General features: G+C 43.6%; 1 protein-coding gene across 1 annotated transcript; it reads left to right on the top strand.

The window, feature by feature from the left end:
• Window positions 1-17,444: 17,444 nt before the first annotated feature.
• On the top strand, window positions 17,445-18,889 carry LOC147970988 (uncharacterized). Its single transcript, XM_087522727.1, has 2 exons — window positions 17,445-18,138; window positions 18,493-18,889. Exons 1-2 carry the CDS (start codon window positions 17,445-17,447, stop codon window positions 18,720-18,722), a joined length of 924 nt encoding a protein of 307 aa, XP_087378853.1. The 3' UTR covers window positions 18,723-18,889.
• Window positions 18,890-19,792: the final 903 nt, after the last annotated feature.

Genomic DNA, 19,792 nt, shown 5'->3' with positions numbered 1-19,792 from the left:
GGCAACTGCAGTGCCCAAAGCACGAGGACCACCACTCCGAACCTCAAGTCAACGCTTAAAGTAGAAGAAGAATTATTCTCAGGCCAGGTTCCATAGCTATGGTTCATACTACTTTGCTCTTGCATCACTGTATTTACTCATACCCACTAATTTCAAATTTGAAGGATGCAATTGAAACTCCAATGGCGCAACAAGTATGTTTTAAACCTGTTTCTTTAACGTGTTTGTTGTTGTAACTTGCTCTATGTTGATTTCAGTTTCAATTGAATAAACAGTTGTATTCTCATGCCATGCACCTTACAAGTGTTGTTATTGTTGTGTAGTTTCCCACACTTATATTATGTCTAAGCTGCTTTGTCTTAAATAGATATGATTCAAACGGTATCTATCTTGACTTGGCAACATAAACTAGAATGATATAGACCATACAGTGACCATACTACATAGATATATGTTTGTTTCATGATGTTATCCTATCCACCTTACTACTGAACTAGTTTACCAAAATGAGTTTCATATACTACATTGTAAACCTGTGATGTGTTTGTTTGTTTTTCTTTTAGAATGCGGATAAAATATTGGTGAAGAGTACCTCATTATGCAATGGTACAAGAAGTAATGCAGATAAGGTTCAAGATAGTGAGACATCCATGTTGGTCTTCAAGAAAGCTAATAAAAACTATATTGAAGACACTGAGACAACCCCAAAGTCCTGTCTTGATGTAGTGTTCGAGTTACTGGCTACTACTGCTGGCACCAGCTCTTCGAACTCGCTGCCTGAATCAATTCGGCTTCTTGAGTTTCAAATTCAAGTTGAAAGACATCGATCAGATGTTATGCGACAGGAAGCCGAAGGACTAAGGAAGTCCCTACAGAATTCAGATGCATACTTTCTGGTGCAACAGCAAGTGCTGGAGGATTTAAGCGCCAAACAAGAGAAAGTTAATAAGCTTGCTAAGCATCTTGCCAGCATTATGGGTACCCAGGATATTGTTTCTTGAGCTCTTCTGAAGTGGTTTTAGTTCTGGACTTGTTTTGCTGCGTCGTTTATATGCTGCTTTGTTCCCTATATTTGCACTAGTGGCAAACTTTGATGCCAAGTGGATGTAATATGTGTAATAGCCATGATAGCCTAGCGTAAGTTGCTTGCCTGTTTATTTCCTTATTGTCTTGTCTATTTCTTTTCTTGTAGTCAGTGCAGTTATTTTTCCGCGGTTTGCTAGTGGCCGCAATAACCTATTTTTTAAAACTAGGCCACATTAACCATGGGCTACATATTTACTATAGTTAACATGGGCCTCGTACAGGTCATAGAAACAATGGGCATTCTAAGGGCCGTAGAAACAATGGGCCTTATACGGGGCGTAGAAACCATGGGCCTTATAGGGGCCGTTGACACAATGGGCCTTCTACGGGCCGTATCATCAATGGGCCTTCTACGGGCCGTATGATCGGTTGGTCAAACATGGGCCAATAACAGACCTCATTATGGTCGTAAATGGGCTAGAGTTGAAATCGTCCGTTCATGGGCCAACCATAACGGGCCGTCGTTAATCGGCCGTATTTGATGACGCTATGAAAACGGCCCAACGTATTAACGGGCCACAAACGGGCCGACTGTAACCACGGGCTGAATTTGGCCCACAAGCAGAAAATGACAGTAACGGGCCAAACGTAAACGAATGCTGGAAATGAGCCCAAGAATAAATAGGCCCTGAGAAGGCCGAAAGATAACATGGGCTGAAAACGGCCCAACGGAATAATGGGCTGTTAATGGTTATAAAGTGATACACTGTTCATTACGGGCCAGTTTTACCACGAGTCGTTAATGGGCCGAGGGTTACTAAGGGCCTCATATGGGCCGAAAGACGTCATGGGCCATACATGGGCCGGAAGTTAAAACAGGCTGGAATTATATTGGACGGCCCAAATGACGCTACTGGGCCTAATTAGGATAGGCCGTAAACGGGCCCTGGGTTAGCGGACTGTAAATGGTCTATATGCGAACATGCCGTTAACAGGCTTGCCGTGGGCCAGCCCGCCACCTTTTGACCAAGTCAAACGGGCTAGTCTTTTCATAGGAATTGGCCTCTGTTGGGTCGTGCCACGTGTTGACATATCATAGGCTCTTTGGGTCCAATGAGTGGATGACATCTGTCCCAATGGCGAGCTGACGAGTGTTCCCTCCAGCCAGTGATGATTTTACACGTGGAAAATCCCCATTGGTCGGGGCTGTTAACGGGTTATCGGATCCAAAACCGGACCTGGTAGCTTAACGGTGTTCCGTTACGGTGGATGCCACATGTCGGTCACCCTTGACGAAAGCACTTCTGTGACGCGCGATTTATCGTCATGGAAGTGGACACTTCCGTGATGATAATTTTGGTAATGTCATGGAACACTTCTACGACAGCACATGTATGACTATCTTGATTCTGTCATAAAATTGTCATGGATGTATAGAAAACGTGACCTACTCTGACAAACACGTATCATCACAGAAGTGTATTTTTTTTGTAGTGCTTCCCCCTGCTTCCTCTTCTCCTAGTAGTACTAGGAAAGGGGGAGTGACGGTGTCCTGGACTAGGGGGTACTCACCACGTCATCTCTCAATCAGTTGGATTGAACCGAGGACCCCCATGGCGGTATGCTCATGGGCCAGTTCAGACAGCCGATGTATACACGAGGAAGATTCCACAAGACTTGGTGATCAAGACAAGGACTCCTCTCCACCGGCGTATTCGACTAGGACTCTAGTTATCCTAGGCCTCTGGTACATTATATAAGCCGAGGCCAGGCTAGTCGCTAGATCATTATGAAATTACTCATCATACCTGTAGGGTTTAGACCACAATATACGATCTCGAGGTAGATCAAATCTTGTAACCCCTATACTCATCAAAGTCAATCAAGCAGGAAGTAGGGTATTACCTACATCAAGAGGGCCCGAACCTGGGTAAACATCGTGTCCCCTGTCTCCTGTTACCATCGATCCTTAGACGCACAGTTCGGGACCCCCTACCCAAGATCTGCCGGTTTTGACACCGATAATAGTGCTTTCATTGAGAGTTCCGTTGTGTGATCGGCAAAGGATCAATGGCTCGCCCGCAGATCAACTGCGATGCTGGAAACTTCATCGCTGGCTTGACTGGTCACCTTGGCTCGACCGAGGACCACTCCATCTCCGATTGTCATGTTCGGACGGGGGCCTTCATCAACATCAACTCCGATCTCTATCAAGATCACGGAGGAATCATCCATGGAGCTCGGCGGCTCAACGTTAGCATTGCCCTCGGGCGACCGTGCTGTTTTTTCGAATAGCGAACTTGTATCCGCTGCCACCACCTCCTCGAGCATCGCTTTGACGATTCCTTTGTTGGAATTGTGCAGAATTGAGTCTACAACAACCATGCAAAATTTCATCGAGTTCCGATGGAGAATCTCGGGCAATCTACGATATACCAGAACCCTGTCAAATCTAGACGGGAATCCGGACGAGTTTAGGGCGTGCTCTCTAGCACCTAGCTCAGACGTCCTTTGGAAGACCAACCGTTGATCGGCTGCAGAATTCCTATACCTACCACCCCTCAAACTTTTAGCTCGATCCGACCGTCCAATCTCCGGGAACCTTCCGATTAGTGCATCACTTTTCGGACCTGTTTTCTGCGCGAATACGGATCCGACCAGAATTCATGTTTTTTTATGAACGTGATATTGGACAACCTTTTTAAAGGAATTTTCTTCTATGGTATTGTGCGTTGTTTTTAACACGTTCCCATAAAAGTTTAAGCCTTCTTTGAGGCACTCTTCACCATCGCGCTAGTGTCACACCAGTCCGATAACATTGCTCCACGTCCGTCGACCTGCGCTAGACAGATCGTCGCTTCATCGAGCCGAGTCTAATGTTATCGGATCATTAGCTCGGCAAGCCGAACAAGAGTCCGGCATCGTGAAGAATAAATCATCACCAACACCATCGCCCCATGGATTGCACGGGCCAGGTGCACCGACATCGCCGCTCGGTCACTTCATCAATCTGACGTTGACCGTGTCACAAACCGGGGACTTTGCTATTTCTTCATCAACATACTCCGGTGACTTCGGCGTCACCAGCTGACCAGCTTCATCATGTTACCTGGACCGGGGGCTTTGCCTCGGCGAGCCCACCTTTGCCAGCATCGCCATGCTGTCACTTTATCGCCCATCAGGCAATGGGTGTGCGGATCGAGTCCCAGTTTTGGGAGTAACCTTTCTTCAGATTGCTACAACAGATAAACCAGGTGATATTAATCCTAGTATTTTTTTTTCTTGCTTGGGTTTATTTTTCCCAAGGAATTATTACTCTGGTTTGTTTCATCATCTGTACACAGGTCTATCAAATGGTGGCCACATTAACAACGGTCGCGTGGTGGTTCGGTCAGTTTCCGTATACAGTTCGGCGAATGCCGCATCCCGAACTCAAACCGGCCTGCGAATTCAGGCTTGGCCACGTCTTCACCGCGTCACGCCACGCCCTTCATCGACATGACTTCGGCGCTAGGCCACATCTCTTTCAATAAATTGTTTTTGCGAAAAGCAATTATCCTTTTCGGACCGCACTATTTTATGTGTGTAGGTGATCGACTTCGACTGCGTCACGCGGTCACTTTGGCAAGCCGGCATCGTTGTCCAAATTGGCTCACGTGATCACCTTGTTGGTCGAATTGCCATACCGACATGTTTGGTTGCCTCGGTGACTTCGGCATCGCTGAGAGAGCTCTACCTCATCGAGTGTTCGGCACACAGGCCATATGTCTTTTATTACTCACTTTGCGTAAACTATTAATTATGCAAAAAAAATTATTATTCCTATCATCTCCGGCTTACACTATTTTCTGTGCACAAGTAAAGGATCCGGGTCGGGCAGTGTTGTCACCTCGGCGTACCGACGTACCACGTCACCTCGGCTGGACCGAGGGCTTCGTCATTACTTCATTACGCCACGCCGGAGACTTCGGCGTCACACTGCCGGCCTACATTGGCCGTGCTATGCCGCCACATCGGAGTGCCGAGCTCTTCGCTCCGCCACCTCGGGACTGGCTTGGGGGCTGGGACCTTGTCCCGCCGTAAGCTCGGGCCGTGCATCGACACCGAGCACATTAACCAGCTAAGTCACTTCTATTCTTAAAAACCTTTAGTTTTAAATGTCGTTCGGTTCGACCAAGCATTATGCTTTTTTGACAAAAAGTCATTTGCGAAAAACTTTCTTTGTCAAAACCTTGTTTGTTGCAAGCAAATTCAAATAACCCATTTACTTGGGGGCTTCCTTTATGAAGCCTTTCCTCTTGCATATGATTATACTTGTACGGCTTCGTTCCTTGTTCATGTATTACGCCACAATCTGCACCATGTTGACTTAAGTGTTTCGCAAGCTGGGTTGCCTGGCTCCTGTGCTTACCGCTACGTTCCCGATTGTTCAGCTAGGCGGTAAAGGGAGCACCTCTGTGATTGTTACTACCGGGTCATCCGAGTTAGTACCTCAGATTGGGTGAAGCCGACAGCTAGCGCTCTTATTGTTTTCAATAATAGTCGGCACACAACGGAACTCATGAGTACAAAAAATCTATTGCACAAGTCTCATAGTAACAATGAGCAACCGAAGAAAGGTATCGGTCGAGATACTATTTTCTTCGAAGATGCTTCTTACACTTCATCAGTAATATAGCATAAGTTCCCTGAGCGCGCTTTGTCTGTTACAGCCTTATGGCCTGATTGCCTGCTTATCAAAACACTGTCGATGCTTTCGACAGGTGGAGTACATGACACTTTTCGGTCCTTGACCGAAGAGGGAGAAGCCGACGGTCGGTTAAGACGCGTTTAAAGTTCGGGTGAACACATATATGATATAAGTACATCGGTACATACAATCATTATACATAAAATTCTTTTACCCAAGTCACTTGGGGTCTCTTAAAATTTATATGAGCCGTTTTATAGTAAATGTGTTTTCTTCTTGGTCATTGCACAGTCTTTTTCTACCGCTCCTTTTTCGACTTGAGTGTATGGTCAATAGCCGGATAGCATGTCTTCTCTCTAAAAAGCCGCTTGAGTTTTATTCTCTAAACTGGCCTTGAAGAAGTACTCCTCCTTTGGGATAAGGAGCTCGAAGCCGTAGGCTGGCCCGCTTGAAGTGTTGAGATCGGGTGTGTCATGTTAAAGCACGGTTTTTTATTTTTTCCAATTTTCGGATTGGCACCGAACACTTGATCTTGTTCGGACGTCAAGTTTTTACTGACGTTTTTTGGTTTTCCAAGCTTATGGCACTTTCAAACTATTTGTGTGTTTTCAGCACAAGTCTCGTAGTGCAACGTCGGACACCTTTAGTGATTCAGCAAAAACATTCTTGGATATTGCTAAATATGCATCGATTTTGAATTGTGTCTTAGGTCAATAGTTGGGTTTCCCGGCTCCTGCGCTTGCCTCCTACATTCCTCTTTGTTCGGCTAGGTGTGCAAAGGGAGAACCACTGCGATTGTGCTTCCAGCTCACATGGTTAACCACCTCAGTGGAGAAAGCTGAAAACTGACTGTCACAATAAGCGTAAACTGGTCAGCGGTCCGATGACTGTGTTAAATGACGGGCCATTCATAACACTGGCTGAAGCGTTTACGGCTTGACCTCGGATGTCTCTGAACACTAACAGGGGGCTCATAGCTAGCTTCCCCAGTTTAAAGCTCCTATGACTAAGTGAAAGTTATAAAGCCCGCATATCTGATTGCCTCGTTTCCGCTAACACAACCGCCTTCGGGTACCGAGACGTCAGCTAAGGGTTGTCTTGTTATTACGGAGACACCCTGCGTAGTATCTACAAAGGGGTAGAAGCCGACGATGGGCCACATTCAATTGATAAACGATCACAATGGAGTCAAAATAAACATATCATCGTCATTTGTATTTAATATACAAGGGCTACCTTCTGTAATCATTGTTATAAAGCCAGAAATATGCATCAATTTGACTTAATATTTTTGCCAAGATGGGTTGCCTGGCTCCTGTGCTTACCCCTACCTTCCCGATTGTTCGGCTAGGCGGTAAAGGGAGCACCTCTGTGATTTTTACTACCGGGTCATCCGAGTTAGTACCTCAGACTGGGTGAAGCCGAAAGCTAGCGATCTTAAAGGATCACATTGGTCGGCAACGACGGAAGTAAAAAATTTGGTTCATTAATACCACAGAGTCCGGGAACTTTCCCCGAACTAAATCCTCAATATTTTCCTCCCACATTGATCGAAGGTGAGGTTTCATGATCATGATAAGCATGACGACCCAAAGAAAGGAATCAATAGCAGGACTATTTTCCTTGGAAGATGTTTCTTACATTAAGTAATATAACATATCTCTCCGTGTACCTTTGTTTATAAAACCGTATGGCCGGATTGCCTTGTTTTCCATAAATCTTTGCCCTTATAACGGCTTTATAAAGTAGGACAAACACTCCCCGGCTTCTGGCTGAGGAGGTTGAAGCCGATGGTCGGTCAACAAAGTTTTGTACAATGTGGGTCCGAGCATTAGTGATGTAAAGTACTTGGATACGAAGAATCATTACACATAATTTGTGGTTTTACTCTGGATATCGATCCTTAATTCGGCCACCCAAGCCCACATTAAGGCTCGGGGGATACTGGGCTTCGGGCTTATCATTCACTAATATTGAAAGGGGCATATCGATCCCCTGATCTGGTGTTGCCACCCGACCAGTGTCTCTGGGGCTACCGCATTGACAATCCAATGCAGAAAATTTTAAGTGCAATATAGCTTTTGAGGAGATTATGATCCTCATGTTGGTTGGCCTCACCCAATCTGAGTCTCGAGGAATTTGCACACCGCTTTTTGTGTCCCAAAGTATTCCGCCGAGTTAGGAGTTGATCCTCGGGCCGATTTTGTGAATCAACCTGAGTCTCAGGGGCTACTGGGATCAGCGGTCTTATGTCATCCTTCAGGGGCATCTCACTTTTTAGATCGATACAAACCTTGAGGGCTACTAGCTATATATCTCGGCACAGAATAAATTGCACTAATAAAAAATATTGACAAAAAATCGGCCCGCGGTCGGGGTGGTGCACCACCTTGGAAGCAGTCCGGCATAAAGCTTGGGCGCTAGTGGCTGGCTCCATAGAGGGAATTTCCGGCATTAAGCTCGGCTAAACTCCTTCAACTTTTTTGAACCAAGGTGATTTATGACACATCGGATATAGTCCAGCATTGGAGCCCGGATACAGTCCGGCGTTGGAGCATGGACATAGTCCGGTGTTGGAGCTCAGATACATTCCGATGTTGGAGCTCAGAAGCGGTCTGGCGTTGGTGCTCGGCTGCAAAAACTACCTCGAATGCAGTCCGGCATGGGAGCTCACACGCAAGAGGATGCTGCCGCCCGGGAACAACCTCAAACCCGTGGTGTGGCATAAAAATAACAATGCATTGATAAAGGCCGAGAACTTAGAGGGGCTCCTCGGATAACCAATGTGTAAACTCTTCGGATTTACTTTGGTGATCCTCAAGATCGAAGATGGGAAGATTTGTTGAACTAGTTTTCAAGACCGATGACCGAATATGAAGAACAGTTCGGAAGAATCGAGGAGCGTCCCCAACTTGAAGACCGGTTCAGGGGGCTACTGACGGTGTCCTGGACTAGGGGGTACTCACCACGTCATCTCCCAATCAGTTGGATTGGGCCAAGGACCCCCATGTCCGTATGCTCATGGGCCAGTTCAGACAGCCGATGTATACACGAGGAAGATTCCACAAGACTTGGTGATTAAGACAAGGACTCCTCTCCACCGGCGTACTCGACTAGGACTCTTGTTATCCTAGGCCTCTGGTACCTTATATAAGCCAAGGCCAGGCTAGTCGCTAGATACTTATGACATTACTCATCATACCTGTAGGGTTTAGACCACAACATACGATCTCGAGGTAGATCAACTCTTGTAACCCCTATACTCATCAAAGTCAATCAAGCAGGAAGTAGGGTATTACCTCTATCAAGAGGGCCCGAACCTGGGTAAACATCGTGTCCCCTGTCTCCTATTACCATCGATCCTTAGACGCACAGTTCGGGACCCCCTACCCGAGATCTGCCAGTTTTGACACCAACAAGGAGTCCTACTCCTACTAGGAGGAGGATTCCTCCGGCCGGCCTCCCCCTCCCTCCTTTATATACGTGGGGAAGGGGGCACCCTAGAACACATCAAAGTTGATCTTAACTGTGTGCGGTGCCCCATTCTTAGATTTCCACCTCGGTCATATCGTTGTAGTGCTTAGGAGAAGCCCTGCGTCGGTAAATTCATCATCACTGTCACCACGCCGTTGTGCTGACGAAACTCTCCTCGGCCTCAGCTGGATCAAGAATACGAGAGACGTCACCGAGCTGAATGTGTGCAGATCGCAGAGGTGCCATGCATTCGGTACTTGATCGGTTGGATCGCGAAGACGTTCGACTACATCAACCGCGTTACTTAATGCTTCCGCTTTCGGTCTACGAGGGTACGTGGACTCTGTTGCTCATTGCTATGCATCACCTAGATGGATCTTGCGTGTGTGTAGGATTTTTTTTGAAATTACTGCGTTCCCCAACACTGCCTGCATCTACTACTATTACTCCACACATCGACCGCTATCCAGCATGCATCTAGTGTATTAAGTTCATGGAGAAATGGAGTAATGCAATAAGAATGATGACATGATGTAGATAAGATCTATCTATGTAGAGATAGACCCCATCGTTTTATCCTTAATAGCAATGATACATACGTGTCAGTTCTGTTTCTGTCACTGGGATCAAGCACCGTAAGATCGAACTCACTACAAAGCACCTCTTCCCATTGCAAGATAAGTAGATCAAGTTGGCCAAACCAAACCCAAATATCGGAGAAGAAATACGAGGCTATAAGAAATCAGGCATATAAGAGATCAAAGAAACTCAAATAATCATGGATATAAAAAGATAGATCTGATCATAAACTCAAAGTTCATCATATCCCAACAAACACACCGCAAAAAAAGAGTTACATCATATGGATCTCCAAGAGGCCATTGTATTGAGAATCAAACGAGAGAGAGGAAGCCATCTAGCTACTAACTACGGACCCAAAGGTCTACAAAGAATTATTCACACATCATCGAAGAGGCACGAATGGAAGTGGTGAACTCCTCCGTGATGGTGTCCAGATTGGATCTGGTGGTTCTGAACTCTGCGGTGGCTGGAATTGATTTTCGTCGACTCCCCTAGGGTTTCTGGAATATTGGGGTATTTATAGAGCAAAGAGGCGGTCTGGGGGCACCTGAGGTGGGCAAACCCAACAGGGCGCGCCTGGGCTTCCTAGCATGCCCTGGCGGGTTGTGCTCCCCTCGGAGCACCCCCAAGCGCAGCCATGGCCCATTGGGTGTCTTCTAGTCCATAAAAAATCTTCGTAAAGTATCGTTGCATTTGGATTCTGTTTGGTATTGATTTCCTGCGATGTAAAAAACATGTAAAAAACAACAACTAGCACTTGGCACTATGTCAGTAGGTTAGTACCAAAAATGACTATAAAACATCCAAGATTGATAATATAACAGCATAGCACAATCAAAAATTATAGTACGTTGGAGACGTATCAGCATCCCCAAGCTTAACTCCTGCCCGTCCTCGAGTAGGTAAGTGATAAAAACAGAATTTTTGATGTGGAATGATGCCTAACATGTCATATCATATTCTTTTCTTTATAACATGGACATTTGGACTTTTATATTTTTCAAAGCAATAGTCTAGTTTTGACATGATAACTTAAATACTCAAGCGTATCAACAAGCAACCATGTCTTTCAAAATATCAACGCTAAAATAAGCTATCCCTAGCCCATCATGCTCAATCATTGATCCATTCAGGAAACACACTCACATATTAACTACACCCAATGCTCAAGTACGATCATAGTGCCTCCTAGTTGGCGCTTTATAAGAGAAGAGGGAGACTCAAATTTAAAAATAAAAATTTCATAAAGTTAAAGAAAGGCCCTTCGCAGATGGAAGTAGGGATTTGTAGAGGTGCTAGATCTCAAAGCAAAAAAACTTAGAGATAAAAACATTTTGGGAGGTGTGTCCTTCCCACCAACAAAAACGACCTAGAGTTCCTAACACTTTCCATGCTAGATATATCATAGGCGGTTCCCAAACAGAAAATAAAGTTTATTCCTTTTTCCACCATACTTTCACTTTCCATGGCTAACCGTAGCCACGGGTGCCTTCCATACCAACACTTTCCAAGGAATTTATTATTTGACAACATAAAGTAAATTCATTTTTCATTTCGGGACTGGGCATCCCTAATACCTTTGCCTTACTCTTGTGCAATGACAAGTGAATAAACACTCATCATGAGAATAACACATCTAGCATGGAAAATATTAGCCACCCCTCACCGCTCCGCGAGCGGTACGAACACACAAAAGTGAAGTTTATTTTTAAAATTAGAGATGGCACATACAAATTTGGTTAGGACGGCAAAAGAATACCGCATATAGGTAGATATAGTGGACTCATGTGGCAAAACTGGTTTAAAAGTTTTTGGATGCACAAGTAGTGATCATATTTAGTCCAAAATGAAGGCTAGCAAAACATTGAGAAGCGACCAACCAAGAAACAAATAATCTCATAAGCGATCATTAAGCATAATTAACACCTAATAATGCACCGCAAGTAGGATATAATTTCATTGAATAATTATTGACTTTCGTGCTTGCATAGGGAATCACAAACCTTAACACCAAGATTCTTACTAAAGCATAATTACTCATCAACATGACTCAGGTATCACATCATCATATCCCAAAACTATTACTAAGAATCAAGTTTATTTTGTCCAATGATCTTCATGAAGGTTTTATTATATCCTTCTTGGATATCTATCACTTTGGGACTAATTTTCATGTGTTGCTTTTGATAAGCTTAAACAAATATAAGTGAAGATCACGAGCATAATATTTCTTTCTCTCAAATTAATTTAAGTGAAGAAAGAGAGAATTTCTTGAACTTTTTTAATAACTCTCAAATAAATCTAAGTGAAGCAAGAGAGCATTTCTTCAAAAACTACTAAAGCACACCATGCTCAAAAAGATATAAGTTAAGCACTAGAGCAAGTCCATAGCTCATAAAAAATTTAAGTGAAGCACATAGAGCAATTTTAACAAGTCATGACATAATTTTGGCTCTCCCAAATAGGTGTGTCCAGCAAGGAATCAAGACTTAAAACAGAAAATAAAACAAGCAAAGACTCATATCATACAAGACGCTCCAAGCAAAACTCATAATACATGATGAATAAAAATATAGCTTTGAGTAAAATACCGATGGTCGTTAGAAGAAAGAGGGGATGCCACTCGGGGGCATCCCCAAGATTAGTTGCTTGCTCTCTTTTGGATAATAGCTTGGGATGCTGGGGCATCCCCAATCTTAGGCTCTTCTTACTCCTTATTCCTTCATCCATCGTAAGATAACACGAAGCTTGAAAACTTCAATCACACAAAACTCAACAAAAGCCTTCGTGAGATCCGTTAGTATAAGAAAACAAATCACTACTATAAGTGTTGTAGTAAACAATTCTTATTTTGCTCTTGAATTATATCTACTATATTCCAACTTTTCTATGGCAAAAACTCATCAAAGAAAACCATAGAGCCATTAAAACAAGCACACAATGCAAAGAAAATAGAATCTGTCAAAAACAGAACAGTCTGTAGCAATCTGGGCGATTCGAATACTTCTGTAACTCCATAAACTTTGAACAATTAGGACTACCTGGGAAATTTGTATGTTAATTTAATTCAAAAGGAATTGATATTTTATCGCTCTCTGGTTAAAAATGAAAATTATTTTCGCGAGCGCAAAAGTTTCTATTTTTTAGCAAGATCAAACAACTATCACCCAAGAAGATCCTAAAGACTTTACTTGAAACAAACACTAATTAAAAAACAAAAAACACAATCATAACAGTAGCATAATTGTGCAAACACTCAAGAACATAAAGCTAAAGGCAAAGATAAATTTTATTCATTGGGTTGCCTCCCAACAAGCGTTATAGTTTTACGCCCTTAGCTAGGCATAAAGCAAGGATCTAAGTTTTGTGATCTTTGTTTCGAGATCCATAAGATGCCCTCATGATTGATTCATATGGTGGCCTGATTATTGTTCTAGGGAAGTGTTCCATACCCTTCCTCAAAGGAAATTGGAACTTAATATTGCCTTCTTTCATATCAATCATGACACCAATAGTGCGTAAAAACGGTCTACCAAGAATAATTGGACAAGACGGATTGCAATCAATATCAAGAAAAATAAAATCTATGGGCACATAATTCCTATTTGCAAGAATAAGAACATCATCAATTCTTCCCATAGGCTTTTTAATAGTAGAATCCGCCAAGTGCAAATTTAAAGAGCAGTCTTCAATATCGTTAAGACCAAGCACATGACATAAAGATTTCGGAATTGTAGAAACACTAGCACCCAAGTCACACAAAGCAAAACACTCATAATTTTAATCTTGACTTTGATAGTAGGTTCCCATTCATCATGTAATTTTGTCGGAATTGAAACTTCTAATTCCAACTTTTCTTCTAAAGCTTTCATCATAGCATCAACAATATGTTTAGTAAAAGCTTTATTTTGTTCATAAGCATGGGGGTGAATTTATAATGGATTTCAACAAAGAAATACAATCAATCAAAGAGCAACTATCATAATTAAAGTCTTTGTAATCCAAAAGAGTGGGCACATCACTAGTTAAAGTCTTGACCTCTTCAAACCCACTTTTATCAATTTTCTCAACAAGATTTTCACCCTCCGAATTATGAGGACGCCTTATAACTAAAGTTGACTCTTCTCCAGTCCCTTTTTCATCAATCTTAACTTTACTAAACAAGGAATCAATAGAAGAAACACCAATCATTTTAAGATCTTCATTTTTAGCCTCTAATGAGATTGGTTAACGGCCATTTGATTTACTAGAGTAGCTTGTGCATCGGATATCTTTCCTAACAAACTTTCAGCAAAAGCATACTTAGGTTGGAGATTCCAAACTTCTCTACTAATATCATCAAGTTGTTTTTCTATAGCATCAACCACAATGGAGTGTTCCTTAAGTTCTTCGGTAAATACTTATTATGCTCAAACTGCGTAGTCATATATTCTTTAGTAATTTTTTCAATTTCAAGAAAAATATTGGGGTAAGGAACATCATAATATTTTCTTTGAGGCATCATGACTACGCAAACAAGAACAACCCACAAAAACAGATCCGACAAGAAAACGGCGAACGAAAAAGAGGGGCGAATAAAACTGCAAATTTTTGTGAAGTGTGGGGGAGGAAAATGAGAGGCAAATGGAAAATCATGTAAATTGCGAGGAGATAAGATTTGTGATAAGGAACCTGGTATATGTTGAAGATCCTCCCTGGCAACGGCGGCAAAAATTCCTTTTGATCTCGCTTGAAGCTACGTCGGTATTTCCCCAAAGAGGAAGGGATGATGTAGCACATCGGCGGTAGGTATTCCCCTCAGATATGAAACCAAGGTTATCGAACCTGTCGGGGATATACCCCGCGGTATGACCCGGCCGGAAGTATGACACGGCTGGACTTGGCGCTTCATCGTGGCCCGCCGGAGGATTGGCGACTCACGGGTCTCGCAGTTCACTGGTGTGACGACTCATGAGTCTGGCTACTTGATGATGGCCCCGACGGCGGGTCAGACGAATGACAAGGGCCCAAGGCCCAGTAGGCCGGCTCATGTTATAGTGGACCGGCTTAATACGGAAGGCATAAGGAATATTTCCTTTACAAAGGAAGCCAGACTAGGACTCCACTTGTAATAGAGTAATCCTAATCCTACTAGGACTAGTCATGTAACCCGCCCCTTCAACATATACAAGGAGGGGCAGGGCACCCCAAGAGGGGAGAGAAAAAACAATCGCTAGGGCTAGACACAAAGGGGGAGCCGGCTTATACGCGACTCTCCCATGAGCATAATGAGATCTAGCCACAAACAGCATGTAGGGCTATTATCGGATGATGTTTCCCGGGGCCCGAAGATGTCTAAATCCTTGTCTTGTGTTGCGTCCCTTGATTCCGCTCAACCCCTCTCAAGCTACTACAAAGATGCGTTGGCCTCACAACTAAGTCCTCACACTAGGACATCTGCCGTGACAATTCCACGATAGTTGGCGCACGCCGTGGGGCTCGCGCACGGTGGTGTTCAGTTCTTGAAGGGATCTTTCCTAGGGATCAAGGAGCATGCAATTTTCCGGATGAAGAAGAGCCGGTTTTGAAAGGATTTGTATCAGTTTCAAAGTTCATCGGATCAGATTATGATCTGTGAGGTTTAAAGGTTAAACAAAAAAATTTAGGGTAGCACCATGAGCCGCCACCTTTGCAAGTCGAATCCGAGAGGAGATCAAATTCTACTACTTCTACCGCACATTGCTGAGTCTGACAGGAGAGAGGATCTTTCATTTGATTAGGTGGCGTGCCGTACGCCGTGGAATCGGTCCCATGGCAAGTTTCCACCGAGAAAACAGATCCCCGCCGTGACCGGGTAAACTAGTTTGGCTTTTCCACTGATGCGTCATGGATTGCAAGTCCCACATATTTAAAAAACCAAGGGAAGCGACCGTCATTACTGATGTTGCTTTTTCTTGTGTGTGTATCGAGCCAAGTCCAAAGAGTCCTCAAGCACCTCCATTGTTCCCCACTAGTACGTAGTACATGGCAAAGGAAAGGAGGAACTACAGACCGTTCCAAAGTACTACTAGTATCATGAAAAAAGAAAAGAAAAAAGAGTCAAACCAACCATGACTGGAAGGAGGATTGGGTCGTGGGTACAACTGTTTTGCTCCAGATCCGTTTCCAGGCCTGCCCTCACCGGAGAGGACGAGCCGGCCACGTACCCTCATCTCCACAGGAGGAGTATTTAACCAAAAACTACCACATTTGCCGGAAACATGACGGAAAACTACCACTCTACGTTTTTGTGCGAAAAACTACCAATTTTTTCCTAAACCGTGACAAAAAACTACCAACTCGCGAAAACGCTCGCTTCGCCCGCGCTAACCCCGTTTCTGACCGGTTGGGCCCGCGAACAGTTGCCATGCGGGCTAACGGGCGGCCGGCGCGCATTGACGGCCGTTAACGGCGCGTCCGCTATCGGAACGGCGGCTATCGGTCGGCCAATGGGTCAAGATCTAATCCTCTCCCCTCTCGCTGCACTCTCTCCGTCCTCTCCCTCTCTCTGAACTAGGTGGCGGCGGCGGCGACGACGATGGCGGCGGTGGTTCCGGAGGGGGGCGTCGGCGATATGGGTGGTGGCGGCGGCGGAGGCGATGCTGGCGGCGGTGGCACAAGTTTGGACGCTATGGGCTCAGTCGACAATTGGTTGGGGAGCACCATCTTCTCGACGCAGGCCGGCTCGCAGCAGCAGGAGGCACAGCTCGCCCAGTCATCGCCAATGGGTTGCAGGTATGGAAATATCATCTGCTAGGTTAGCTGCTTCAATCTGTCAATTTGGTTAGCTGCTCATGAATTGGTTAGCTGCTTCAATCTGGCAAATTAGTAAGATGTGTTTGTTAGAGATTGTTGTGTAGTAAACTGTATTGCACTTGTAGCTCTGTCATTTTCAATTCAATTCATGAGCACCTATTTTTGCAGTTTTGCTGACAAGAAGTGGGAGATATGGTTTCATTTAGAAGGAAGAAACCCTGTGAAAAGGGGTATATATGAGTCAGATATATATTTTGTTACTCTACAATCACTCATTGCTAGTGAAGGGTATGGGCAGAGTGATTACATGTACTATGTGAAGGAGGAGGAAATTGGATCTGAAAGAGTAAAGTATTTAGGTAATGAAGCTAGTGTTCATGAAATGTTGGAGTTTTTTAATCATGTTAATGTTGTGAACATAAAGGTGGTGAGAGATGTTGAACCTGGAATAAGCACACAGGCTATTCAGAATTACATGAACACTCAAGAGAGTTGCTGTGTGCAAAAGGTTGTGGAGCAATCTGAGCTTCAGAATGAGATAGATGATAGAAAGGCTCAGCTTGAGAGGAGCAGGATTCAAAGAGAGGCAGATTTGAACCACTTTGAAGGAGACACTGAAGTGTCTGAATTTTGTTCTGATGATTCAGTTCATTCAGATGGGAGTCCTGAAGCTGTTCAACAAATGGAAATAGAGTGTGCCTCTCAAGAGGAAACAGCATTGCAAAGTACTGCTATTGTGAAACATGTGAAGAACCCTGGGCCAACTAGCAGATGTCACAATGAGGTAGAGAAAAAACGTTTTGAAGATTGGTTTCCTGAAGCAGATGAGTTTTGTTTTGCTGGTGATGCAGGCATAAGTGATGAGGAAAAAGAAGATGAAGTTGAACTACCGTACATCATGAAGAAGCCAAAGACAAAGAGTAGTAAGAAAAAGATGAAGGAAAGGGTATATTTTGACCCTTCAATTCCCAATTCACATTTACTCTTGTGCAAGAGCTTGTGTTTTGATTCTGTTTACCAGTTCAGAGAAGCATTAAGAGATTTTCATATAAGGACTTTGAGGTCTTTTCACTACCACAGGAACACTCCAACAAGAATTATTGTTTGGTGTTCACAGAGAGAGCATGGATGTGAATTTTACATGTGTGCCTCCAGGATAGCTCATGAAAGAACATTTTGCATTAAGAAGTGTAACATGGAGCAAACTTGTCCAGCATCAGCAGAGAACACAAAGGTTACTACTAAGTGGCTTTCCAAAGCAGTTGAGCCTTCTCTTAGAGCAGATCCTAGACCACCTGTGGATTCACTAATTAAAAACAGCAAAGTCAAGTTTTCAGTTGATGTATCAAAGAGTGTGGCCTATAGGGCAAGGAGGAAGGCTATTAAGGTTGTACAAGGTGACCAGAAGGAGCAGTACTATAGACTGAGGGACTACCTACAAGCAGTTCTTGACACAAACCCTGGTAGCAGGTGTGTAGTTACAACATTTGAGGACCCAGAAAACCCTGCCCCAACTCCTAGATTTAAGTACATGTTCTACTGCTTGCATGCATCAAAGCAAGGATTTCTTAATGGTTGCAGGCCCTTTATAGGTAAATATATAACTGCATTTTGTTCAAAATATCTTGTTGTAATTTTTTGGTAGCTAATTTGGGTATGGATGCAGGGCTTGATGGTTGCTTCATCAAGCTAACCACTATACAGCAAATTCTTGCAGCCACAGGAAGAGATGGCAACAACAACATCTACCCCTTAGCCTTTGGTGTGGTTGATAAGGAAGATTCAGAAAGTTGGACATGGTTCTTAACCCAGCTATCTACTGCTTGCATGCATCAAAGCAAGGATTTCTTAATGGTTGCAGGCCCTTTATAGGTAAATATATAACTGCATTTTGTTCAAAATATCTTATTGTAATTTTTTGGTAGCTAATTTGGGTATGGATGCAAGGCTTGATGGTTGCTTCATCAAGCTAACCATTGGACAGCAAATTCTTGCAGCCACAGGAAGAGATGGCAACAACAACATCTACCCCATAGCCTTTGGTGTGGTTGATAAGGAAGATTCAGAAAGTTGGACATGGTTCTTAACCCAGCTAAGATGTTGCATTGGAAGTGGAAGCAAATTTGGAACCTACACCATTATTTCTGACAGGCAAAAGGTATGCAACCTATCTTAGCCAGTAGTTCAGATAAATATAGTTATTACTGGCTTTATTTGTTTTTGTTCATGACCATGGTTATTAATTTACAATCAGGGTCTTCTTAAGGCTATAAATGAGGTGTTCCCTGATTCCCCTCAGAGATACTGCCTCAGGCACATCTATGCAAATTTTCAGTCAGCTGGTTTCAGAGGAGCAGGACTAAAAAAGCTAGTAGATAAGGCTAGCTACTCATTCACCAAACATGGCCATGAATTAGCAATGGCAGAGCTTAAAGCAGAGTGTGAGGATGCTTGGAAGTGGCTTACAAAAATTCCAAAGGAGACTTGGTGTAGGTCTTCAATGGATTACAATTGCAAAACTGATCTTGTTGTGAACAACCTTAGTGAGGTTTTCAACAAAATGATCCTTGATGTTAGGGCCAAACCCATTAGAACTATGTTTGAAGGAATAAGGACTAAGCAGATGATCAAAAGGCAGAAGACCAGGGAAAAAACAGAGAACAGTAGGTGGATGATCACACCCAACTATTCAGAGAAACTAGAGGAGAATAAGAAGTATGCCAAATTTTGTGAGGCACATAAGGTTGGTCCTGACATTTGGCAAGTGTCTAGTAAGGAAAATCAGTACTGTGTCAACCTAGCTACTAACTCATGTGACTACAGGAGGTGGGACATGACAGGTGTGACATGCAGTCATGCAATAGCAGCAATGAGCAAGATTCACATGCACCCAGAGGACTATGTGCATGAATTTTTCAAAAAACCACTATATATTGAAGCATACAAAGACATAGTGTACCCTGTCCCTGGTCCTGGATTCTGGCCTGACACCCATACTCAGGATATTGAGCCACCAGTGTTTAAAGAAAAAGCAAGGAAGAAACAAACAGCTAGGAGAAAGGGCCAGTTTGAGGTGCCTGCACCAAAAGACACAAGCAGGATGGGAACAATTACATGCAGCAATTGTGGTCTACAGGGCCATAGATTTACTTACTGTGGGAAAGCTCTAAACCCAAGTCTTCAGATGAGAAAGAACTTACACCAGGTCATTCAAAAATGTTGCATTCTTTGTTTAGTTAATAGTTG

Source organism: Triticum urartu, chromosome 5A, assembly GCF_056163025.1.
Source record: "Triticum urartu cultivar PI428250 chromosome 5A, HENAU_Tu73, whole genome shotgun sequence".
Taxonomy (NCBI): domain Eukaryota; kingdom Viridiplantae; phylum Streptophyta; class Magnoliopsida; order Poales; family Poaceae; genus Triticum; species Triticum urartu.
Note: the sequence above shows the minus strand (reverse complement) of the source record. Positions and strands in the feature narration are given on the sequence as shown.

What these genes read in the sequence shown, in the direction of transcription:
- LOC147970988 (XM_087522727.1), top strand. Translation starts at nt 17,445, where the DNA reads ATGAAGAAGCCAAAGACAAAGAGTAGTAAGAAAAAGATGAAGGAAAGG. An exon ending in TGGTTGCAGGCCCTTTATAG is followed by an intron (nt 18,139 to 18,492) that starts GTAAATATATAA and finishes GTATGGATGCAA; the next exon opens with GGCTTGATGGTTGCTTCATC.